Source organism: Emydura macquarii, unplaced genomic scaffold (assembly GCF_026122565.2).
Source record: "Emydura macquarii macquarii isolate MOO-44397 ecotype Brisbane River unplaced genomic scaffold, CSIRO-AGI_Emac_v2 contig_1263, whole genome shotgun sequence".
Taxonomy (NCBI): Eukaryota; Metazoa; Chordata; order Testudines; family Chelidae; genus Emydura; species Emydura macquarii.
Genome location: NW_027131400.1, coordinates 8,454,621 through 8,482,096, shown reverse-complemented (window position 1 = coordinate 8,482,096; position 27,476 = coordinate 8,454,621). Strand labels below are relative to the sequence as shown.

The 27,476-nt window shown below is 40.5% G+C and overlaps 1 protein-coding gene across 1 annotated transcript in view; it reads right to left on the bottom strand.

Moving 5' to 3' along the window:
- The window catches only part of GLI3 (GLI family zinc finger 3), a 238,333-nt gene that overhangs the window by 146,939 nt on the left and 63,918 nt on the right, over positions 1–27,476 (bottom strand). The window contains exon 3 of the mRNA XM_067550432.1: positions 16,053–16,295. Within this exon, the coding sequence (XP_067406533.1) occupies positions 16,053–16,295 (243 nt within the window). The remainder of the gene's footprint in view (positions 1–16,052; positions 16,296–27,476) is intronic.

The following is a 27,476-nucleotide window of genomic DNA, read 5'->3' as shown; positions in this document are numbered from 1 at the left end:
TTTCTCAAATCAGGTGGTTATAATCCCAGCTTTTTGATCATTTTTGAAAAATAGGACGGATCAGTTCAGAAGTCAATGTTGAAAATCTTCTCCATCACATTTTTTTCTCCATTGTCTTCCTGACAGAGCATCATGCCTATCCTTAAACAATTTACTATTCTTGCTCTTGCAAACTGCCTCTTGCATAAGCCAGTGTCAAGAACTACTTTTTTTTTTTTTTTTTTTTCAAATTGCTTGGTGCACAAGGATTTTGCTGAGTAAACTGAGGGAGACAATGAAAGAGACTTTGCAAAAATGTTATAAAGGAACCGTTTTAAAAGTCTTTTCATTTAAAAAACTCCTTAACTGAATCAATATTTTTAGGGCATGTTAATGCGACTGAACTCTAAAACTCTGAAAGCATGACAATTTCTCTTTTTTTGCACGACAATAAGGTCTAAATCCATCTTATAATGGGGCACTGTAATTTAACCAAGACACAACCACTACCTCCCCATACTAAACCACAGCCACCTGCAGAGCCAGGATTAGAACACTGGTGCCACAGTTATAAAAACACAGGCCTCTACCACTTGAGCTAAAAGATACCATCTATTAGCTGCCAGCTGGAGAGGACCCTTCTGGTCCTCCTATGCGGGAATCAGTCAATGCTTCAACATACCAGAGTTTGATCCAACTTCCATTGAACCTGTATTTCCTTTGAGATCTGCATGAATAACTTTTTGATTCCTCTCTGCCACACAGGTTCCTGCTAGCTCCTGGACACCCCTCTGTTTCCAGGAGTTTCCCCATTTCTGGTTGCTAGTTAAGTGAAGTTCCACAGCATGGACTGAGGAGAGACAAGGGGTCTTGCATGGAGGGTTACCTCTGCAAGGCTAACTGTCTGGAGGTTGATGGGAGAGAGTGGAAAGTTTGCGGAGAGCTCAGCAGAAGGAAGGGCTGTAGGTGAAAGAGTTCCAGAAAAGGTGAAAAAAGGGGAGAAATGGGGGGAAAGATTTGGAGGTGTGACTAGGAGGAAAAGTCCAAAGAAGGAGGAAGTGTTTTTCTGTGAAGTGGCTTTAAAGTTTTTGAGGAGAGCGTTTTGGTAAATCTGGACCCAGCTTCATCTTAATTAAACCCTGGGTTAATGTCTTTACAAACAGGTAGAGTTCACTGAACCAATTAAATTAGGGCTAAATCCTACAGTTCTTACACGTTTCATTAAATTTAACAGAAATTCTGAGTGTGAATAGCTGCAGGACTGGACTTTAAAGATTGCTTTGCTCAGCCCAAAAGCAAATTCCATATCACAACAGCAGCATACCACATGCTGGGTGGTGGTATGGGTCGTACCTTTTAAGAATGGAAGAGAGTGACTGCTAGATATCTGCTAAAGCAAAATATCCTTTAATCATTCAGACACTGATACTGCGATGCTTCCAGTTATTGACAACTAGTCAGTTTCAATTCAGTTTTCATTCATTTCAGATGAAAAGGAGTAACAAGTGACTACTGCAAATACATAATACTTACTATCCACTGAACTACCCAGAGGCATGGAGACACCAAAGCTGCAAAAGGTCTCCATGTATGTAATATATATTAGAACAAGTACCAAGAAGCACCTGCCATAAAGAGATTTATATCAAGATTTTCATTTTAAGACCACATTTTTAGCTGATAACTTTCTGCAGATTTCACTTTAGGGGATGAAGTTTTCCATGTTTGTTCTCAGTTTGAGCAAAAGCTGTTAACTATTTTAGGGTTATGGAAAAAATCCTCGCAACTTGTTTTAAGATATAGTTTTCCTCTCTTGATGAAAGAATGGGCTGAACTTTACAGTTTGATTTTTTCAGGATGGCTGGCTCCCACTGATTACCAGGCAGTTTTATTATTTGGCAAGTAACTAAAAGAAACAGTTATCCTCATTTAAACACTTGAGGCTATGAATATAGAGCAGTAATGTATACTAACACAGGGAGTACTGGCCACTCTCCCTCCCCATCTCCAGCATGCGTTCTTTCCTGAGAACTGTGTGGGAGGGAAGTAGGAGGCGGCAACTCTACAGCATGGGGACTCCTCCATGCCAGATAATCTTCAGAAGGGAACTTACAGGAGGTTCACACTCCCCTCATGCTGCCTGTACAGTGCAAAGGGAGAGGGATGAGGCAGAAAAATCACCCCCGGGTCTTTAATTATATTTACTTCAATCTGGTTTCCAAACAATGGGCTAGATTCTCAGGTTGCAATGTAGCTGACAATAAGGAGCAACACAATCCATGGAACAGCTCAGGGGAGACTGTGATCTCCTGAACAAGTGTCTCCCTCCCAGTCTCTCTCTAGTCCAGGGAAGGAGTAAGCTGATCTAGAAATGGCACAGCACAGGCTCCCTGCTGTGCCAGCACACCTGTGCCGAGGCTCCACCCACTCCCTGTCCCATCCAGCCTACTTGCACAATGGGTAAAATAGTGGCTCTGCACAACCTGCTACTTCCCACACACTGGAAATGGCAATACAACCCACCAAAACAAAGGCTGCCCTTAATCCCTTTCATCAGCACACAGAATGGACCACAATCTGGCCCCATTTAATTGCCTGCCAATTTTGTACAATCTTAGATACACATGTGACATATTGCAGTACCATATACTACTCTGAAACTGCAATATTAACTTTCAATATCCACTGATGCTTCACCAATGCACTTTTCTCTGAGTCCAACATTACACATAGCTATTTAATACAATAAAATACTTACCACCTAGAAACACCCATGTATCCATTAGCTTATGAAAAACACCACATTTTTTTCAAATTATTTCTACTTGTCAAGTTGGAAATATATCAGTCAATGGCTTTCAAGGTAGTTCTGTACAAATAGAAATTTCTAGCACTCACATCTGAGATTAAAAGAACTGAGGTCTAAATCCGTAACTCTAATATCACATTATTCTATGTTTTTATATTTAGTTAGATACAAATAGAGGAATAGATTTATATAAACAAGTAATATATGTAGTGAGATTATGTGGAGAGAGAGTGCGTGTGTGTATGTACATATACAAGATGTGTGTGAATATAAACCAAGTCACGGTGGTGGGTGTATTGTTTTTTAAATTATCTTCATGGTTTGGAAAATTTAGGATTCGATGAAGGTTATAGCCAAATGTGTTAAAATGGAAAGTATCAGGCAGCTATAAGCAGTGTCAGCGAGACTCCCTATGATATTTATATAAACATATAAAACGATCATGCTATACATACATATAATGCACATTTAAACATTCCTATATTAACAGAGAACACTATTAAGCTATGAAACTGTAGAAAAGAAGATTGCTGATAACTTCCAAACAAACTAAGGTGACCAGACAGCAAGTGTGAAAAATCGGGATGGGGGTGGGGGATAATAGGCGCCTACATAAGAAAAAGCTCTGAATAGCAGGACTGTCTCGATAAAATCAGGACATCTGGTCACCCTAAAACAAACAGAAGTAGAGTGTTTGCAAAGGTGCTGGCGTCTCAGAAAGCAGAAGTCACTATTTAGCTACCAAACAGGTATAGCGCCAGCAACAGCAGTGCAACCCTCCTTCCTTTACCCTACTGGTGTGCCTCAATCTTCTTCTGTGTGGAGCACCTCTCTGAATGAGAGGGCATTAGAGATGCCATGGCCATCCAGTTCTGGGCCTGTTCCTGAGATTGCCAACTGGCAATAGAGTTTTTTCTTATTAATCATGTGACCACTTACCAACAATGGACTGAACTGAGATCACCAAGTTGTTTAAGGTAGGTCACAGAGGAAACAGCTATCTGATCTTAAAGACTATCAGTCATTACCAAACTGGACTAGATCTGAACCCTTTGAGCCAATCAGTGTTCCCAAACAATAAACTGAATGTTATATTCCGTGTCAAAATCACCAATTTATTATTTTCATGTATCCAATGTCATATAATTTTCCCATTAGTTTTACCCCAACAACCACATTAAAGCCATAACATATCAAAACGATTTTGCAATCCTTTGTTCAATCAGCGAAATAAGGCACAATAGTAAAGTTAGTTTTTCCAACAGTTGGGGACACAATATTTTGTTCGGAATCAAGTTTACAGTCCTTTTTCGATCCTCGAAAAAACTCACATTTTATTACATAATAATGTAGAAAGTGAAGAGTGCATCCCTAACAAAATGTCGAGGGGACATGAAAATAGAGTTTTCCATTCACATAGCAAAATATAGGGCCAAATTCTGCATCCAGGATTGTAACTGACTGTTCGTTGTTGATATCACCGGGAGCAGGAGGATGACCTTATATTCCTTAAAGAGAAATGCAAATGTTTTTCATAATAGCATGCAAGTACCTGTAACTGCAAGTAGGCTAATTTTTAAATAAATCAACATAAATAAGTACGTTACTTGTGGCCTTTCAATGTTGTATGCTCTCAATCCTGAGCAAAACAGTACAAAGTACAGTCCACTAGTGCGGGCATAATTACTAGGCAGCAGTGGGACAATCTTTAATGCTGTAGCCAACCAATATCATAGCTTCCCTCCTTTAAAAAATGGGAAAGGAGTGGGGGAAGGGAAGAAAAGAAAAGAAAAGAAAAGAAAAAACTGCCAAAACCAGCAGGCTAAATAGAGTAACCGGAAACTGACAATTTTCTGCTAATGGTTCAGTGTTTGCGAAGAACTGCTCAAGCTGTGTGCAACAAAAACTCAGTAACAGCCAAAGAGGGAAGCAAAAAGGGCTAGATGTTTGGTTTTAGCTTTCTGTCAAATACAGTTAAATATGAACCACTCGGGGAAAAAATGAAAGAATGCAATAATGCTTTGTACAGGTGGTACCACGGTCCCTGGCTGGCCCTTCAGACAAAACCATTCCCATGTAAACCTTAAAGAGGATTAATCCTCAAGGACCACTGTAATGAGACCTCAAAAGGCTGAACAACAGCAGCCTATCACTGAGGGAAGCAGTAGCCTGCTCCCAGAAGTCTTCTCTAGCAGAGTTACATCAAAGCAAACTGGGACCAGATAGCAGGATTCTGCAAGAATCCCTTATCTCAGCGCTAACGGATGCTTCTCCTCTGATTGTCTTGAACTGCCACCTGTCCCAGGCATCTTTGAAGGCAACGCTAAGCCTGTGATGGATCTGACCTCCTTGAGCTGAGATTCTTTTATGTCTTTCTTCATTTTCTGCTCTGTTACATTCTTTCCCTGCAACGCACACTACATGAAACAAAGGGAGTTCTCACTCCTTGACTCACTGTCCCCAGCTATTTGAAAGCAAAATAACAATGTTAAGGATTATACTCCACCCGCAATATGGAGCTGTCCTTGGGAGACAAGCCTCTTATTTTTGAGAGTTATAACTAGATGGCTTTTACATGACAGGACTTTACAATGGGGTTCAATGTAGCTGGGTGCCAAGATATGAAAGCTGCATATCAGAGATAACTTAGAAACAAAAAGCTTTATAATACAGAAGTATATTAACAATCACATTAAAAAAAAAATAACCAGGAAGCAACAAGCCGCAGAGACCACACTAAATTATTAAAGTGTATGTATACAATCATCCTGGATTGCATATACACATCCAATAATATTAGTGTCCAGCACACAATAATGTTGAATTCATCTGAAGGAATAAAAGCCTTAGTCATTTCAGCTAAAATAAGAGCTCTGTTACTTAATGCATGAATGTATGTGCATATATAGTATATAAATACATTACGCCCATGACACACACACATGCATAAATGCATGCAAATTGAGTATGTTCCACTGTGTATGTATAGTGCGTAAGTCTGTACAGATCATCTACTGTAAACTATCATGTCTCAGGAAGGGGTCAGGCTGTTCTACAGGGAGTACGGAGCAGTAGTCTATATAAGGCATGATGTCAGTAAACTCACCCCACCACTGGCACTCACTGGCCTGGTACTTCTCGGCGGGTGGCAAAACCCAGAAGCAGACTTCAAGGGGCTGCCCCCTGGGCTGGATCCCACGGGTTGCGAGCACAGCCTAATTTCTGGGTCAGTATGACTCAGAAGAGCCCAGGTAAAGGAGGGAAGCAGCAGTTCCTGCTGCTATAGCTGTTGCCACCACCCTGCTCTTGCCCGGCACCCAGTTCCATGGCAGCTCTTCACCCCCCTTTCTCCTGCCTGCACAGCATTCAGGGAAGAGAAGTGGTGGGTCACAAGACGCTGGAGGCGGCTTCACAGCCCCCAGGGGAGTGGTGCTTTTGGTCCCCCTAGAATTGAGCACTGGGCAGGCCATACAGAGAGTAGAGGGAAAGGGAAAAGTTCCTCTCCTCCCCACAGCAGTTCATAGCAATGTTATACAAAAGAGACTGGAGCTGGAAACAAAGAACACTTTCTCCACTTAAAACAACCTGGGAAGCTGCAGGTGGGCAGAATTAAATGAAGGATCCAAATGGGGTGAAAAGGGGAATCAAGCCGATGAACTGAGCACCAAATCTCTCCGTTCTAGGTTCACACCGACCAGCAAAGATTACAATAATAAACAATCCTAAACAAGCAATTATACAGGGCATGCCTATTCAGAAATGCATTAGGAGGAAGAAGTTGAGTGAAAATAACATCATTTAGAAAAGAGCAGCACCATCCTATATCACAGAAGTTCTAGCATGTAATTGGTGGTGAGTACCCAGGGGCTAGACAACGCAAAAATGTAAAGGTGAAGAGCGGATTCTCCCATTCCTACAACAACCATCACAATACAATAGTAGCTCTTGTTCTTCAGGAGCAACATGACAGTGCAAGACTAGCATTGACAGAGGCACTAGCTTCCCCAAAAGGAGAAAAAACACTATGGTGACACAAACCTCTTTTACTCACCTGCAGAGAGCACTCTTCAGAGAATGTAGTAGGGACCACTCTGGAGCACATTCCCTCAGAAACACTGTGCACGAATAGTGCACCTAGGCAAGCCTTAAGACACAATGCCCTCAGGAGTTCCCACTGAGGCAGCATGCTTCCACAACCACATCCTGCCAGGACATTTTAGCCTACACCACAATCTAGCTTATAGTTTACAAAATACTTGAAGCTGAAGGGTACTATACTAAATGTGCGATTTGTCATACTTTGCTGATTTAGATGGAAAATGATCCTCTTTTGTTTCAAATGACATGCCCTGTGCCACTCCACACAAGAAACGAAAAGTACTTCTCTCAGGTCAGAAGTTGTTTCTAGGGTTATGCCTTTTTGTCTTCGTAACTCCTTCCTCGGCAGCTGGCAAAAAGCCACTGTGCGACAACTCTACTTGGGTTTCATTCACAAAGGGTCTCCTCCAGTCAGCTTTGTTTATGCATGTGCAAGCTTCTAGAATTCACGTGATTAGAGATCAAGATGAAAGGTCACAGTTGAGATGTGAAGTAAAAGGTGAAAATGTGCAGCCCCAAGAAGAGTACTGCACTATAGATCCCAAGTTCAGTAGAAGGCCAAGAGAAGGTGAAAGTGACAATCCTTACAAAGATTCCACAAGCCAACGAACCTGGGGTAGGTGATGCAACTATTGGAGGATGGTATATATTTGAAATCTACTGTCAAGCCTCACTTCTCCTTTCTAGTCGCAAAAAAAAAAAAAAAAAAAAAATCCTACTACTATGCTGTTCCCTAGTTCTATCGTATGAAAATTTTGACAATCTCAGTGAAGTGCTTATACATACATATAGGCCCTATTCCAAAATAACCTTACTAATGGGAATAGGCCAGTTTCATGTCAACAAGGACTTCTCACATGAGTAAGGGCTGTAGCTTCAGGCTTCCAAACATGTATCTGTAGGTGGATACATCTGTACATGAAAAGCACATGAAGAAACATAGCAATATTTTACAATTTAAAGTATGACATGTTAGAATGACATTTATTTCAACACTTTCTATCTCATCAACCATTTACTTCAACACTTGGTAAAGTGCTATACTCAGCTGTTACCACTATCAGCCATTTACTTCACAATATGTTATGTGTCATTTGGCCGTTGCCTTCTGCTACAGGGAGCTGGAGATACAGGAATAGCAGTACACTTCCCTCCAATTGAGAAACAGTCAAATGGATCCCTATGCATCGTGATTACAAGTTATGACTAGATGTGGGGAACCGGTAAGATAAAAGATTAGAATGCTTGGGCCAAATGCAAAGCTCTCTATCGTAAAGTCGTTCCGTTGACCTCACTGGGTTTTGAGCCAGGCCACTGCTACTGTTTGCGAAAAGGCCGTTTTGGAATGAGGAACAGGAAACAGAATAAAGGGAAAAAAGATTGTTCAGTTTCTTTGCACTCTGTCTCTTTTAGTACAAAACAGCAACACACAAACAGCTGAATTCTGAAATGTCATTTTATTGCTGGGATGGTACTTTAGATAGTCATGAAACACAAAAATCCCATTAATATAAAGCCTAAAAACCAGTGTAATATGCCCCTTTGCTCATTTATTTTTACAGGGATAGTCCTTTTAAATTTAAGTTTCTAGGAGCAGCAGCTACCCACCCACCGAGAGTCAGCGGTTGTCAAACTATGGACAGTGGACCACAGAACACTGCTGGTGGCCACATGGTGTTGGCTCTTCTTCATTACTTCCAGCAGCTAAACTGCATTAAATCCAGCCAAAAGTACACACGTATTTTTCTAATATTACTTTTCCATGTTAGCAATTGCTGTCTTTGCCACAAGTTATGTGATCGCTAATGAGAAAATTGTAATTGTGAAAGCAGGGAGAGGTGTCCATTAATCTCTGTACTGAAATGTGGTCAACGCTATGAGAAAGCTTGAGAACCCAAGTTGGAAGTGATTCAAGCAGTGTGTTAATAAGGGGTCAAAAGCTACAGTGCAAGCTTTCCAAGAGCAAGGACATGGCAATTGTGTGCTAATTGGGTAACTAGGTGTGAATAAAAGGAAGCATAGAGTATAGTCAAGAGGCTCTTGTCCTAAGTACTGAGCTCATTCAACAGAAATGAAGGCTGGTCCACTACTAATTCTGAAAATGGTTCACTAGCAAAAGCACTTGAACTGCCTTAAGGCAGAACCATGTTCAAGTCTAGACTCCCAAATGGGGGTCAAACATGGTGCTGAGAAAGGGTTGTATCACAATTTTAAAATTGCACTGTGTAGACAGACACCATGCTGCCTACTTCTAAAACACATTAAGTATCTTAACACAGCAGAAAGGTGCAACTCTGACAGGACTAAAGATAAGATGAACTTTAAAGTTTGCTTTCTGCAGTCTGTGCTGAACATATTGGGATAAATTTTGAGTTATACTGGTACAGCCCAGTGAAGTCTTTTTCCATCACTCACGTGACCAAGTGTAGAAAGACCACTGCAGTACTACGACCTTCTTCAGCAAGCTCATGCACTGCAGAGTAATCTGAGAAATGTGAAGGTCCCAATCAAGACTACACAGCAGTCCTCTGCAGTTCTTGATTGTTGTTGTTATTTACTTGTATTGTGGTAGCATCTAGGAGTTCCAGTCATGGACCAGGACTCAGCTGTGCCAGGCGCTGTACAAACACAAAGATGGTCAGAGACCAAGTTTCCTGTAGTTTGATATAAACACGTTGTTTAAGGGGAAAGGTTCCTACGGCCTGGTCTACACTGCCGCGGTTGCCGTACCATGGCATCTTCACTGCACTGCGTCGACGGGAAATGCCCTCTGGTTGACGCAGCCTTGCTTCTTTCGGTGGCGTAGACCGGAGAGCACTTCCGGGATCGATCCTGCTGCACTGATCCTCAAGGAGCCGGCAGTGTAAACATACCCTTAATATACTTTTTTTGTGATAAGTAACGTCACAATCTTAAGATAAAATTAATGCTTCAGCAAGCACTGTAGTCTTTTGATAGCAATCAGCATAGCCACATAGGGGAGACCTAGGTTTTGCGTCCAGAGTACAGAAGGCTAGAAACACAGAAGACTAGAACCAGCACACTGAGCAACCAGCGAGGAGAGTTGTTTGACATCATCAGCCCCACTAGGCAATGCAGAATTTGACAGAATGTGAGGGGTGCCCCATCCAGCATTCTGCGGCTGAAAATATGGAGGCATAGTGGTTGTAATGTAGGGCCACCTGGGTCTGTCTAATGTGAGCATAGAGGCAGTGACAAGATGCCAAGAGGGACACAGAGGTCCACATGTCGAGGGGCTCAGAAACCTTTAAAAAGGAAGTCTTAAATTCTAAATGTTGGATGTTGTCTCCTGCAAAGCAAAACCCACACACCAAATAGAAACCGTAAAGCATCTCAAAATGTACCTGTCAAATCAAATCGCTGGAACGGATAAATATTTCAATATCTGGTGCCTGAGACTCATAAAAGAGAGCAGCAGAACAACATTCTACTCTCAAGATCAGATAGAAAGGGGCTATGGAACAGGGAAGGTTTTCTCTTCCCCCCACCCATATGCCCCTGCACTCTCTTAAAAACTTTATTTTTAAAAAGGACGTGACCCACTGCATCCAAATGTCTAAATGGAAAAGGAGCTTTATTTAAAATCTGCCCGAAGATGTGGGTGCGGAGCCCTTTGGAAAAGCTGGTCCTACAGACTGCATTACAATTGTTGCTTCCAATTAAAAACTAAAATTACTGGTAAAAGCCCTATAAAATCTAAGGTCAAGATTTACAAACAAATATTTATTTAAGCCAAAAATTTTAAAAACAACAACAAAACTTACATTATTTCAACTCTTATTCCTGAATCTCTTAAGTCCCTTTAGGAAACAAAGATGGAATGAAAGACAAACGTATTTTATTTTGCTTGGATGTGCTATTCCCAGCTGTGAATCTACCAGTGCAGCTCTCTCTACTTTCAAATGAGGGATCCAAGCAAACACAGCCACTCTGATGCCCCAAACCGTGTACAGCAGAGTGTACAGTGAGGAACTCCAAAACAGAGGCGGGACTTCAAAGGAGAGCGTTGCACGGTACTGAACGTCCCAACAGCAGCAGCAGCGGTCTGGATCCTGAGCAGCGCTTTCAAAAGGACCCTTCGTTTATGAGCAATTGTGCAGCTAAAGAGGACACACTGCCCCATCTAAAATTTTGAACAAAAGCTGCTTCGGATTTTAGGTTTGGTTCTGAGAACACTCAAGATTTCTCTGTCTGTTTGCAGCTTTTATATGGCACACGTCCCCGTGACAGCAAAAGCTCCAGAGTTGGTTGAAATTCTTCCAAAATTCAAAATGTTGACAAAAAGGTTTTTGCGATTTTTTTAAACCATTTTTCCACCAACTCTACTAAGCACTAAACTAGCATTCAGTTTTGTATTAAATACTTTCTTCTATTAAATTTGTTAAAAGCTTGGATTTAACTTTTTCAAACTATCCTTCCCTGATGTTCATTTGAAACCCTCCATAAACTGTTGTAAGTGCACACGCTATTATTACTGGCTTGGATTTATCCCCTCCCATGGAAACTGCTGCTTAGGGACCTCTCACAGATACACTCCTCCCATTGTTCAATGACAGAGGTGAAGTTTGGACCCACAAAGACTGGCCATACCACCTGCCACCCTCCAAGCTTGGGAGGCCAGAGTTGTGATATCAGGAATAGGTAGAACTCATCAGAAAAGATAATATATGTCCCCCCTGGACCCACTCAGTTTCTGCCACATACCTTTCCATGGACCCCAGAGCCAGAGGGAGTCCGCTGCAGAATCTGCAGGAGAATGATAGGAACACTGCAAAAGATGCAGCTGACTCCCCTTCCATGTGAAAGTGAAAGATCTGTTCCTCGGGAGTTGCCTCCACGTACTGATCAGTAAGCAATGATCTAAGCTACTATTATCATCTCAGTTACAGGGTCGGTTACACAACAGAAAGAAGGCTGCCTGTCAAGAATAGGTAACAAACAAAGAAAAGGTTTTTTTATTTTTGCCCCCAAAGGGGACTTTTTAAATAACAACAATTCACATTTGCTGAAACAGGATCTTAATTTTTTGGCAAATACTTGCTGAAAAAAATGATTTTCAGTACACGAACATGTGCATCCAATGAGCTGCCGACGTCTGTTAATTTGGTCAAGTCTGAACTGCTCCTCTTTGCCTCTTGCACCTTTTGGTCATTTTGCAAATTGATTCTGAGATGCCACTTGCCACTGCCAGATATGATGCAATGCAGTTATCAAAGGCCTCACCACCCAATGCAGTGAATATGGAATGAGGACACTCAGTACCTTGCAAAGTAAACCCTTTGAAATGTAAAATTCGCCTTCCCCCAAGAAAGTAATGCAAGTTTCAAACACCAGCAGAAACAAAACCCTATAGAAAAAGTGGGGCAAGGCCTGCTTTCAGCTACACCCATGCAAGCCCATTCACTTCACTGGGGCTGCAAAGGTGTAACAGACAGCAGAATTCTGTCCAGGCTGTTCATGAACATCTTTCACAGAGACTTTTATATCTAAGGCAACTGAAGTGTCACTGCCTTTTACATAAGCTAATTCTTTGAGCTTTATTAATTAGGAACTAGCAGTTCCTTCAGATGAGCTGCGATGCCCAGGAAGAATACCAGCAGTATGTTTTAAATCAAAGTGTTTATAACAGGAATGATTCATTTTTTCCATGAGGAACGACAGGCGGCCTTAGCACAGCCATAAAATTGCATGGGAATTAAAACGGGGAGAGAATAATAAAAGGAAGTGCCAACCTCAACCCCACCTCGGCAGACGGAATTTACACTAACAAGACTCAAAGTAAAGTGGTAACCAATGCTGTATGAGACTTCAGAAACGCAATGAAATTTGTAACTATGCCCAAAAAAAAGGTTTCCTTAGGGCTGGTTTACACTTGAACAGCTGCAGTGGTGCAGCTGCACCACTGTAATGCTTAGGGAAAATACTACTATGTCAACCGAAGAAGCTCTCCCGTTGATATAGCGCTGTCTACGCCAGGGGTTAGGTCGGTATAACTCCGTCGCTGAGGGGGTGGATTCTTTATACTGTTGTCAGTTTGCAGTGCAGACCTGGCCTTAGTAGGAACAGAAAAGGTGTAGTGTGTGAGAGGAAGCTATGGCAATTTTGTCATCTGCCCTAAAACCTTTTTAAAAGAAAAATGGATTTATGCAATAGATTAAATGGATGTAAGAACTGTGGTTCCAAGAAATTTTTCACTGTAAAGATAAAAATGAACAACAAAAATTGTTGAGTGCTGCCTTGGGTGTCTTTCCCCTCTCTTATCTCAGCTAAGACAAATGGCTCTGGCCCAAACAGGAGGCTACTCCCTCATTCTTAAATGTTAAATGGTTGAGGTTCCCTAGAGTGGTACATTAGAAGGACTGTCTGCCCCAGAACATGTCTGAGCACTGTTAGTCCACTCAAAACACACCCTCATCTCCCAGCTACTCTCTGCAAGAGAGCAATCGCCCCCTCAGTGATGGATTTATTCCACACATATGTTGTAAATACTGGAAGTAATAGTTACCATCATTCTTTTTAATTAAAATATTTAAAAAAAAAAAAAAAAACAAGCAAAAAACCCACAAATATAGAGACACGCACATTTACATGTAGAAATGTGAAGTGTTGGAGCCCTTTCTAATAACTGCAGCTCCTGGAGCGGACATGCATTCCACACACAATTGACTTAAAAGCTCTTTTTCACTGCAATAAAAATATACAGATGTCCTCCCTCAAAAAAATTATTTTCCCTTTTCCTGTGTTACAGGAAGCCTACCCACACTTTTAAATACAAAGTGGGTATATATAGAAGCACAAATTAGCCATCTTGAAAAGTCTGTATTTTCCAACCACAGGAAAACTAAGGAATTACTGTGAATGTTCACATACCCGGCTACATTGGATTAAAGCGGTATTTGCTTTCCATCTGCCCAGCAAAGCTGGCAAGAAACAGCGGAAGAAAGTGGATGGCCTTTCTGGTTGTTTCTTCACCTGTTGCTACAGAGGGACTGGGATGTGATTACATTATTCAGTATTCTTCATAAGGACTACTAAAAGTGTCAAGCTGAATACAATCACTGATTTGATAAAAGCACATCTTATATATATAAAGGATGCAACTAATATGAAAAATTAAGTCAGTCTGTCTTCTTTGCTATAAATTTAGCCAGATGCTCATTCATTTAGTTGTCCTCCTGTATCAAATCTATTACAGATAAGCAGAAATGTGATGGGGCTTTACATGGTATTAATAGCTTGAGGGATTTTACAAATCAGAAAGAACAATACAAATTCCCTTTAAGAGCAGTGAAGTGGGTCTGTCCCTCTGATGTTTCCATACTTTGGGCACTTTTGCAGGTTTCGCTGAAGACTAACCACATTCCCTTTGTGTATGCTAGTTATATGCAATTTTGTTTTCTATTAACTTACAAAGAACCTTGTTCCCAAAACAATGCTTCTGTGTAGGCCACATCAGGACAATGATAGCCAGGTGCTAATGGTCCAGGTGTGGGCACATTAGCTACATTAAACAATGATGACTGTTGCGGAAAGGTGGAAAAAACAATTCAACCTAAGCTGAGAACCCACTCCCAATTCTGAAGAATGCACCAGGCAGTAACACTAGCAGCTGTGACAGGTTTAGGAAGGGACACAGCGGCCAGACAGGAGTCAAAGTAGCACGTGTCATCACTGAAGTCATCTTAGACCTCTCTGCATCTCAGCTCTGCAGCAGTGCAGCCCACTTACAGGATTGTCATTCGCACCCATAAGTATCTTCATCCACATATTTTGCCTTTACATATGTTAAAAGCTGTAATGTGGGAGTCAAATCGCCAATGACATGCAAACTAATATTTCTATTTGCTATTGCTTGTGAGTAGTAGTTCTTTCTACATGCTCTGCATTCTCTTGCAGGCAAGTCTGTCAGCAGTACACTGTATAATACCCAGATGAGTGACTAACTTGCTTAAAAGGGTTTGAGAACAGGATGGGAGGTGGGAAGGATGTAGTAACTGAAATGTCACGTTAGTGGAGAGCTGGAAACCCCTCACCATAAACTTTTCACTTAACAACTGATCTAAACTATAAAGACAAGTGTTCATTTTCTTATCTAGCCTCCATCTTTATTAACAATCAAACTCTGTTAAAATAAAGGCAGTTGGTGAGACTTAAGGTTCTGTGAGACACTTTGATCTGCACCCTGATGAGTGAACATTCCCCTTCGCTGCTAGCCCAACTAATGAAGGGATAAAATTAGCTTTTATCCCTGGCACTTTCTTTAGCAAAAAAACATGCGCTAATCAGCTGTCCTCACTAATCAGTGGTCTGGCTAATGACCTTTTGCCTTAAAACACTAACATTTCTGAATTATGTGGGGGGTGGGGGAACACAGACTGGCCCCTCTTAGCCTGTCATCTGGAACTGGAGACTGCAAGGTTAAATGGCAAATCTGTATCCTGACAAGGTGATAAATCTATAATCAAAAGGCACAAGTCTTGACACCTCAAGATGTTCATTACTACACAACTAAATGATTTTTTTTTTAAACTAGAAGCAGATGAAAAAAATTGCTTAACTCCCTCATATTTTGCCTGTGGAGAAATCCATTGAACATCTGTGTTCAAGTGTCAGTTAATTTCTTACTTTTTATTAATGCCTAAGCAGTACTTCAGAAGTTGAAACCGTTCACTCTTTTTTAATAACTTAGCGGGACTGTAGCTGGAGAGAAAATGACAAAACAAAACAAAAAAAATCTCTTCCTAAAAAGTGCGTTCCCTCCTTTCTTTAAATTGTAGTTTTAAAATAATTCTTTTAAGGCCTGTTTAATTTTCCTCTCTGCTCTTTTAAAAGGAGCCTTTTTTCATCTGTTGCTAAGTAGGAGGAGCAAATAACACTAGATGGTTCATGAAGATTAGCAACAGATGATACATGTCCTATTGAAGTCTGTTTTGCAGCGGCCTATGCTAATTTAGAGATACAATGCAACTGTTCACTACTTTTTTCTGACATAAATGAAAAGAATAAATATTATTTTAGACATATCCAGGCAAAATGATTCATCCTGAGAGAGATGAAAAGTGCCAATACAAAATGCAATGAAATACGACAGCTTCAGCATCCTTTCAATTTTGCTTTCGGAAATGAACTTGCATTAAATACTCACGATAATGAGGATCCATGTAACCATTCCTGGGGTCCATTGCAAAAACCGTCCCACGATAAGGTACAGAAGGTTCAGAAAGGTGCGATATAGATCCATGGATCTCCTTCTTTATTAATGAGGCCCTTTCCTCACTAGATGTTGAAGGCTCTTCACTGATTTTACTGAGGCCTTGCCCACCTTGTGGCTGCATTGTGATTGCGTTTCTTCTCTCTCTGTGATAGGTCTGTACAGGACTTTCATCCTCTGGAAAAAAAAAAAAAAGAAGAAGAGAGAGAGAAAGGGAGAGGGGGAGAGAGAGAGAGAGAGAGACTTTAAGACCACTTATAGCAAATAAAATAAAAGTTTTTTTTTCCTTTTCACCACTTTCAAAGCCGCAATATAAGTTTGTGACAGTAGGTGCATGTGTGGTTATGAAAGATGTTCTTGGATACAAGCTGAAAAAACTAACCCACTCAGACCAAGTGGCAGTTGAGCAGTAGATCATCATCACCCATTCACTGATGCATTTACCAGCAGGGCTATTAATCCTACAGAACGGACACAGACTTGCTGTTTTCTTGCCTCTGGGACAAGTAGGCTGGAATTTTTGGCTGCCTGACTGGGAGGAAAAAAACAATTTGTCACAAACAGTAGAAGATGAACCCTGCTAGCTGAGTCTAAATCAAGTCTAGCCACCCACTGCTGCTTTGTATTTGCCACTGTGCTGCTCCATCCTCAAAAAGATGCTCTGTTGAAAGAGAAGAGCCTGGAGCAATAGAAAAGGCCTTACTTATTAAAATTAAGGTAGGCAACAGTAGAATGCGTTTATCTGTTCCAGTCACTCAGCAAGCACCAGGCATGAGCAGTGAAGCCACCTGCGGTAATAGTGTCACCCACCTGTGTAGAGGTGTACAGTGTTTGAGGTTAACACTTTTCAGCACTGAGTGTGAACATCTTTCACCCACAAATATATCAAAAGTATAGTTCACACATATATGTACGTGACCAGGATGGGTGAAATTCAGCTCCCCTTCATGGAACCCAAATCACTTGATTTTCTGTGGGTGACATGCAAAGGAACTAGAAAGGTGAATTCCAACCCCCAATCTGGGGCTGGTGCCTAGGCCTGAAGCACAGGCCTTGTGATCACTTCTCCAGGTGATGGGCTGAAATGGCTGTTTCAACCTGCTCTGCACTATCTGTGTGTGTTGTTATGACCACAGGATCCACGAAATCATTCATACCGGGGCCCTTTGGCCAGTCTGTCTCCATGATACCCTTTGACAGCCTTTAACTTGATGTGAAGTTAAGGACCCATGCATGGTTACTCCACCAATGGCTCCCACACAAAGTCTATGACACAAAGTCCTGCACTTAGGACGGAAGAATCCCATGCACAGCTACAGACTGGGGACCGATAAGCTAGGCAGCAGAAAATGACCTGGAGGTAACAGTGGATAAGAAGCTGGATATGAGTCAACAGTGTGCCCTGGTTGCTGAGAAGGCTAATAGCATATTGGGCTGCATTAGTAGGAGCATTGCCAGCAGATTGCGGGAAGTGATTATTCCCCTCTATTCGGCATTGGTGAGGCCGCATTTGGAGTATTGTGTCCAGTTTTGGGCCCCCACCACAAAAAGGATGTGGAGAAGTTGGAGAGAGTCTAGCGGAGGGCAACAAAAATGATTAGGGGGCTGGAGCACAAGACTTATGAGGAGAGGCTGAGGGAACTAGGCTTGTTTAGTCTGCAGAAGAGAAGAATGAGGGGGAATTTGATAGCAGCCTTTAGCTACCTGAAAGGGGGTTCCAGGGAGGATGGAGCTAGGCTGTTCTCAGTGGTGGCAGATGACAGAACAAGGAGCACCGGTCTCAAGTTGCAGTGTGGATGGTCTAGGTTGGATATTAGGAAAAAGTTTTTCACTAGGAGGGTGGTGAAGCACTGGAATGGGTTACCTAGAGAGGTGGTGGAATCTCCATCTTTAGAGGTTTTTAAGCTGCGGCTTGACAAAGCCCTGGCTGGGATTATTTAGCTGAGGTTAGTCCTGCCTTGAGCAGGGGGTTGGACTAGATGACCTCTTGAGGTCCCTTCCAACTCTATGATTCTATGATTTATATACACACATTTAAAGAGATACAAGCAATGCAGTTCCACCGTTAGCCACACACTTTCAGGTACATTTCAGATGAGACATACGACTGCAAAGTGCCATCATCTACCCACATATCAAGCCCTCCTGAAAGTATGTCATTGCTTATATAAGAACAGGGGGAAGTGCAGGTTAACAATTTTGTAATCATTGGAGTCCTGACCTATATCTACAAAGTCAGAACATTTGGTCTCCAGATTCTTGTTTCCAGAAGGCCCATTTTATAAGTATGCACAAATAAACATTGTCCTAAATAAATATTAAGAAATATGTTCACAAACAACTGAAGAAAATTGCCCGAGAGCTTATAAAAAATTCTGGTGCAAAAACGATAATAAGAACACTAAATGAAACCACATTTAGGAAGAAAAACTTATGGGGGCACTATTTTATAATTGACACACACAAAAAGAACAATTCAGAATGATAATAAGAATGTAGCTTAAACTGTTAAAGGCCGGAACGTTCAAAGTTATGGCTAAAGCGAAATCATTAACTTTCCCTCTTGTGCCTGCTCAGAACAGGGATAAGAAAGGGCAAGTAATTCTCATAAGCCTAATTCTACTCTTTAACAAGTTCTACATCACTGTGACTCCACTGACTTCAGTGGAATCATCCCTGATTTTCACTGATACAAGTAAGTTCAGAATGTGGGCCTGGGCATACAGCAATATCTAAATGTATCAGGCTGAGTTTTGGACAATATCTACACTAGCTTTTACCAGTCTACAAAATGATTTTAAATGTAGTCTTTTGGATGCATTTTTTTTTTCCAAAAATACCAAAGAAAAACATCAATGTCGTTTGTGTAAATATATGGATTATTTTAAAATTTGCAATTATCATATCAACCAGCTTCTGAAGAAAAGTTAGTCATTGGGCCCAGATCCTCCATGCGTGGAGTGCTACCATTTGTGCACAGAGGACTTGCAGGATTGGGCCCCTGGTGAAATAGTTAATATAAAATATTGCAAAGCTAACAATCTTTGCTTGGTTTTTTTTCCTTTGTGTTAATATGCATAAACACTAGTCTATCCTCTAGATTAATGAGGTTTAAAGTTTCATATTTTTACACTGAAGTTGTTTTTAGTTTAAAATTTATGTTAAGTTTTATAAAACTGCTCGTATGACTTTAAAAAAAAAAAAAAAAAAAGTAATTTTTCCACCAATTTTCTTTCTGGCTCAAGCTTTTTATACTAAGTTTCATCCTACAATGAACTTTTGCAGAGGAGATGTAAACTCTTAAAAACAAGGGATTATATTCTATTTGAAATGCTGGCAAATCCTTAACTAAAGCAGGGCTAACCTATGCTACCATATTATAGACAGAAGTAGGCTGAAGTGATTTGTATAGCAACGTAATCAATTTGAAAATCAGATAAGATTTTCATTTCTTTTACTCTTTGTATAAAGTTAATATTTGTTAAACTGACATCCCAGAACAGAACAAGAAGCCCATGTCTGTTTGAAGAATTCAGTTTTATTCTGTCCCTCTCAAGACTTGCATGTGTCATGAATCAAGGCACCAATTACTGGTACGGAATGAGATGATTTTTTTAATTGCTGACTGAAATTCTAAACCTACTTTTAGTAACTTTGAAAATTCAAGCAAAATGTGTTTGGTTTTAATAAATAGCTCAAAAAATGGAGAAAACAAACAAAAAATTTTTTTCCAGCACCGCTCATTTATTTTTCCTCATCATAAAAGTAATGCTTACTGTGTTAAGTCAGTCAATCATTTTTGAACACCCAGAAATATTTGTTTAAATAAACACCAATGCATTTTTGCAATTATAAGGAATTCCAATGGACAAACATTTTGTTAAGAGTTTACTTCATGCTTTGCACCACAGAGGTGCTTTTGATATGGGAGCAGATGAAAAACTTGACAGTGCACGCACTCCAGAATACAAATAGCCGAGTGATGTGAAAGAACTCTCTATACACTGAAAGGGAAACTTTTCTTGCAATAATTCTGCCTGCTCTTATAACTGCAGTAAAACCACTTCAGTGAGCCAAAAGGCGAAAGCTGTCTAATCTCATTCTGTTTCAGCTGAATTGTTCAATAAAGTTTAAGAGTAAGTGCAGACAAGCTACGCCAGGCCAAATTATTGACAGAAACATACCGTCTACCATGGCAACAAGTGGAAGTCTATAGCAAAAATGTAAGCAAACAACCCACTTCTCTAGTAGCATCTGCCAATAGATTCTTACAGCCAAACACAAGACAACTGTTACTGCTATCCTATGTTTAAAAAACAGACTGCTTTAGGGTCAAAAGAAACATCCGATTTACTAAAAAAGTTTCAGAGAGATGAATGATTTAAAGTCAAAGGGCCAGATTCTCCTCTCACACCTGTTCTGTCCCCCCACCGGCTTTAGCACAGTTTCTTCTGACTTACTCAGGTGTTACAGAAAAAAGAATCAGGCCCAAATGATCAACCTGAACTAGCTTCTCCTTTTCCATGTGTGTCCCCTCTGAATGATAACTAGTTAGTAGCCACATGGGTAACAAGTACTGGTCTGGAGCTATCAAATTAATCCAAGATTCTCCCATCTAATGGGAAATATCATATTTATTTTTGCTAGCTAGCCACAAGCATTTTTGAAATATAGCACCAAGGAATACTTTATTCTATTAACAAATATTTTCAAAAAGCTTGTAACCGAACTATATGCCTAAACGAATGCATTTTTAATTATTTATTTTGTTTACCTAACAAAAATTTAAAAAATAAGGGAAACAAACACGAACATGTCAGTCCACTAAACTTCTTGTCTCCATTCAACCTTTGTTAGTTTGTTTTCATTAAAGATCTGCAGATCTCAAGACACAAGTGGCTTTACTTCAAGCCTTTTAAAGTCAGGGATAAAATAAGTTTCAAACCATTGCTTAAGATGCTGAAGCTCCTCTCAACAAAATTCTGAGATACCCACATTTAAATGGCAAGTCATCATTGTAGCTACACGTCTGCATGCGTTAGGCTTCAAAATCATATTTCTATATGCAACTTGCAACTAGCATTATTGTCTTGCAACTGATTAAGGAGGACGCACGTCACCTGGGTAAGAGAACAGACAACATACTTACAACTCAGTCCAAAAGAGCCTGGCTTACTCTCTCCAACTCCTCTCTTGATCGAAATTCTCTAGCTACCGGTATGTGGACATTCCTCTCTCTCTCCCCCTCTCCCTCCCTCTATCTCCCTCCCTCTTTTTCAGAGGCAGTGCTTCTCCCATTAGAGGAATTAAAAGTGGTTGGTGCCATGCTAAATTTAACAAGCTCATTAGTATTCTTCCTGTGTGCTTCCTAGTGAACTCTCTCTATTCAAGCAGCTTTCTCGAGCTGAGGGGGTCAGGCGGCTAATCATTAAATCAAACTAATGTCACCCTATCACAATCGGCCTAAGAGAAGGAGGGTTTATTATTTCAGTTTATGCTAAATAAACGGTTTTACAAATGGTCTCCAAGCAAGGTCAACAGCAGCTTCAATTACAAGACAAACTTAACAAGAGTTGGTATAAACCAAGTGGTCGGTATTGACTTAAGCACAAGCTCTGCTCCGCATATTGCCACTAGCAGGATTGTACAGGAATTCATATTGTAAAATAAAGGAAAGGGTAATCTTTTCTTTGCCAGAATTTGTGACTGCACAGAGACTGCTCATTCACCTCTCCCCAACCAGCTAGCTGCTCAGCTCAATTCACCCCACACAAAGGCTGAAGACCAGACCTCAATGGGCCGAGCGAAACATGTTCAAAACTAGGCTCTCTATTGTGACTGAATTTCTTAACATCTTTTCAAAAAGCGGAGAATGCCTTGAGGCTAAAGGAAGAAACAGGCTAATGGTGAATTGGGAATACTGAGCAAATTTCAGAGCCCTTTCCTCCTAGCTTTTGAGGTTGAAAGCAAGCTCTTTCCTTTCAAGTTTCAAAGTCCTTTTTCCTCCCGCAGTGTCACAGAAGGATTTGAAAAGAAGGTAATTGTGCTCACAGTCTCCCTGATCAGAGCTTACGTCCTATTTCTGGTATTTCGGAATACTTCTTGCAATAATGGTGCATATAGCTCAATCCCTTAACCGTCCTGCACTCTGCAATTGCTCATTAAATGAACAATTGCTGGTATAAAATGCCTTTTATGTTCAAGGTCTGGATATAAGATAAGCATTCTAGTACTCTAAATTTGGTTTACTAAGGAAACTCTCCATCATTAAATTACAAAACTGTAGTCAGAATATCAGTCTTTCCCAGAAAAGTAGCATTTTTGGTTGCTGTGAACCAAAATGAGGGGAAAAATGTAAAAAAAGATTGAATAATCAGATTCTTAATAGAATAGATATCTAATAAAGAAGCCATTTCCCTCATGTTTAAAAAGGTCTATGTTTTTGAGAGCGAGTATTTTGCTATTTGGAATGATGTAATACAGCCAACCTCATTAGGATATGGGTGTCTGAAGATTCTAGCATCCATACATTGATCACAACTTTTTGACCACCCTACCAGCAAGCAAGCAAAAAACAAAACAGGTGATTATATCTTGCTGGAAAAATACACCTGTGGAATTATGACTGCTTTATTTTATAAATTCCACAGTGCATGTAGTAGCTAAAATTTTGCTTACTATATGTAGGAAAGTTCACATCCAGCACCTTGGTCCCCAGTTAGTTAGTTTTTACATTCTGAACAATTACACATGTAGGAGGCACTTTAGAGACACTGTATTAAAAAATTCTTAATGAGTTATAAAAAATACGATCAAACCATATCACAGGCTACAAAATCTGATAATAAATACTATGCTTACTTTATCTGCAGTGCTTGAACATACACTGTACAAACATTTTGTGCCTTACAAATAGTATATCTCATCTAAACTCACACTTTAAAATGGACAACTTTATGTTCCCCTTTGATACAGATTTTCAACTTAGTTAGTTTTCCACTATCATATGTGTGGTATTTTCCAGACATGATGTGAGACATTTCAAATATGGATTCTTTCCTCACTTTTCTTTTTATCATCCTGTTGTTTTCTTTTGTCTTTTTTAACATTTCTGCAGAAAGAAAAGAAATTCAAATATCCAAAAAGAATATCTGTGAGAGGTACTAACTGTGGTTCTGAGCCTGTCAACACCGCCAGCTGTAGTGGCGCTTATTACTAAAAATAGGCCCATAAGTGTAACGCCAGGTAGCAAGAGTCTGCAGAACTGGGCCTTTTCTTGTGATACAAACATTTTACAAGATAGTATGTCCTCTATTATCTTACCAAGATTATCTTCATCATCGGTTTAATAGTGCACACAGTATAGCTCAAATTTGCACTCAATCTTGTTTCAAAACTAAGCATGAGGACAAAACACTTTGTAACAATACAATTCCTATACTTTATGAAATATAGGGCCTGATCCTGCACTCTTTGAAATCAATGACTTCAGTGGCGTAGGATCAGGCCCACGCAGAGTCCAAAGTCACAGTGACACAAGCAGGATCAGGCCCATATATTTCTTGAGCAAAATCAGTGGTTTTCAACCTTTTTTCATCTGTGGACCACTAAAAAAAATTCAAATGGAGGTACGGACCCCTTTCGAAATCTTAGCCATAGTCTGCAGGCCAAGGGTTGAAAACCACTGTTCTAGGATAATGACAATCTTTTGTTGATCCTTTAGACATAGTCTGCGGACCCTCAAGGGTCCACGGACCACAGGGGACACTAGGAGTATGTATGTGAGAGTTTAGAACGCATGTAAACTCTTCTAAAAAGTTTGAATAACAAAAGAACTTTCTTTAGCTCAAGTCAGTGACTAGCTATGGGTTTTTTTTTTTACACAGGAGAATAATTATATGTAGAAAGAAATGTAGAGCCCAACTTTGGGTCAGCTGCAGGCAAAACCCCCATTGGCTTTAATTGGGAGTTTGTCTCTGCAGGAGTGCAACATCGGACCCATACTGCTGAAATGAAAAGTGCTTAAAACAACCTGATTAACTACAAAGATCAGTTTAAACTGGTTAAATCATAACCAGTATATGCCACATATGCAACAGAAAGGGGAGTGCAAAGAGACTAGCTGCACCCACGCAGGTGCACAGGGACACCACAAGTCAGTCCACAGCTGCAGAAATCTCCTTGTCAAGCACAGACTCCCCGGCTACTTGCATTCCCTCACACAAAAGGGAGAAAGTGTGGGCAGAGAGCAGGAGGCTCAGAGAGGCTGCCTTACTTACACTAATCAGGTGCAGAGTATTCCTGGGAAAGAAAAAGAAGCTACTTCTGAATATTACTGAAGTTAATAATTTGGAGCTGAAGCCTTTCCACTGACTTCAATGAAGCTTTGGACCAGGTCAACAAAGTTGCTTGCAGTGAACAGAATACCTGCACAATTCTACTAGTCAACTTGGCTGCAGTTGCCCAAGTGAGTTATTTACCCTCTCGCAGCATGAGCGTGATCCTGAGAGGTGCTGAGCATCCTCAACTCCTACTGAAATCAGTGGGAGTTGAGGGCCCTCAACACTTTGCGGGACCAGGGCCTTCAAAGAAGCAGGCACCTGCTTCTGAAAGAGCTAGATTGGGACCTAAGTCTGCACGGGCTTTAAAAGACCAAATAAATACACTTTAAATCAAAATAGCTGAAAATCATTTTCTTCCCTTGCTGAATTCAGGGCTAAGTGTTTCTCCCATTATAGACAGTGGATTATTGCTCTGACACTTAACGCCATTCAGAGAGTGCAGCCCCGGCACTCTGATTTAGGTGTTTGTGACGTCACTGACTGCTGCAAGAGAAACACAGAAGCCCAGGTATCAGCAGGTGGTGAGCTTTTAAATTTACCTTCTACCAGAAGGCCCAAACCCTCTTTGCTTTCCTCACACAAGTAATCCCAGGGGTTCTGTGAAACCACTCATGCAAGTAAGGCAAGAGGGATTTAGTCTCACATCCAGCATCAGAAATGCTCAGGTTGCTGGGTCTGAATGGTACATGGAATACAAAACATATCTGAGATGCTTGTTGACACATGGAACCGTTATACCGACTGCTTAGCTTGATGAGAAAGTCAATCTCATAGCAGTTGTAGAATTGCTACATGGCTCTAGCAAAAAAAAAAAAAAATAACCTAAATACAGCAGGGGTAGACATCTAGAGTCATGTTAAGTATCAAATTTGCAGACACTGAGCTGTACAATTTCTCCCTTTAAATTTGTGCGATTTAATATTAATTTATGTTTTCATAATCATTTTAAATTTTTTTAGTATGCTACTTGAGAAATGAGAAGCATTAAAATAGTCCCAAATAAAAGCTTGGGTTATTTTACTGCTATTTGTAAGAAGTATCTCGTTCTCTATGAAATTCTGCAAAGACAACGAGTTACTGTGAGTCAGGCTCAGCAAACTAAAATGTTTGCTTTTGAGTCTGTTGAACAGAGCTAGGATCAAACTTAGCAGTTTAAACACATTTCCAGGCCTATTGCTCTCCCCCAATATTTAAACTCTTCAAAGGCCAATATTCGCAAATACACCTTGGAGAAAAGTGACTACATACTTTATGATCTGACCACTGGCAACTATTTCTCAGGAAGGAGAAAGATTCTCAACTTCTTGCAAAACTCTGAAAAGATCCTCTGATTAAGAATTTGAAAATGTTATGAAGTTCCTTCGGTTAGCCAGTTATTAGACTGTTTGTTACTGCTTACTTTGAGTGGGATAATTAGTCACATCAAAGAAGCTACAATAAACTCCCAGGAGGGTTTTTTTTTAAATATATTCCTCAATCATCTGCCTATCTGTGAGTAACAGCCTAATTTCCCTTTTAGACATGGGGAGACACATCCTATGGTGCTGCCACTTTAGACCACACCACCACGGTAATCTGGCCTCAAAACTGCTTTAAAAGATTTGAGGGTGATCTTCCAGCAGCACAGAGCCAGAATAACAGCTCTTGCACTACTCTCTCTCTCTCTCTCTGTGCCACTAGTGGTATAGCAGGAAAAATGGCTGTGTGGCTAGAATAAACTTGCACTACACCAATTCTCAGCTGTGGTCTCAACCTCTTGTGCCTGTTAGTAGCCTGAGTAAATTAAATCAGCCTTGCACAGAAGCTGCGCCAGGACCAAGAGAGTGCAAAGGTGAGCTAATTTATGTTTGCACACCATTGCATTTTGAGCAGTTCAGCCACACCCAATGATCTAGTCCTCCATTTCTTAAAAAGTCAATATAATTGGTTTTCTGAAACACAAACCGAATTAAGATTTCCTCCCGCTTTCTCAAACAGATTCAAGCGGCTAAAAGTAACAATTAGCCATGCATTAGGCAAGTTTAATGATAACACAGAACCATGAAAACCACTTTAGTATGGTCGACTGTGCCCATTTCAGTGTGAATTTACTGTTGCATCCTCTAGTGCCATTGTGGTTAAGACCATATCAGTGCTTCCATTATATTCCCATACTTCATGGCTTTAAAAAATGACCTTTAAAAAATATCAATGTCTATGCTATATTTCAGCATAAACATATGAGCCTGGTTGCTTTTTAAAAAAAATATTATGGACCAAATTGTGCCCTGAGTTATACCGCAATCTCAATAAAGTCAATGGATCTGGGCAGGATCTAAATAATAACAGAATTTGTATGTTGTGTGGTTGTGTATAATAAATATAATATAATATAATATAATATAATATAATATGCCCTGACTTGCAGCCTGGGCCAAACCTAATGGCTTCAAATGAGGTTTCATAGGGTATATATAGAACGCAGACTCTCATACACAAAGGTATATTTCTACATATCATAGAAAATGTCTGCTGGCCATTTTAAAAAAACTCAAATTTTCAAACTTGCCAGGTTTGGAGGGGGGAAGCTAAAAGCCCTGTAAGCCCAAACAGTTGATTTTTAAATAAGACATTGCTGGCCATTATCCCATAGATCAAACTAGGCCCTTCGAAAAATGACAGTTATTAACAAGTGGAAGCTGGCAATCAAACATTCCTGTATCCTTATTTTTCACCCCCCTTGAATTGAGAAGGTTTCTGACCCTGGAGCACACAGTCATCTGTTTATCCACCAAACGAGTACAGCAAGTGCCAGGGTTCAAAGGCTGCCCACCTTGCCCACTGCATATCCCTTCAAGGCTCCCACCTAAAGAAGTAATTTCCTGAAAGCTCTGAAAAAATCATCTTCCTCCCACCCCTCTGCTCGCTCTCCTACAGGCTTCTCTGCAGGGGGGATGCACGAGCCCATTCTACAGAGATGCACATGACCATATTATGGCTGCATATATATGGCCCTTAAATTCCAACCTGCCCAAAC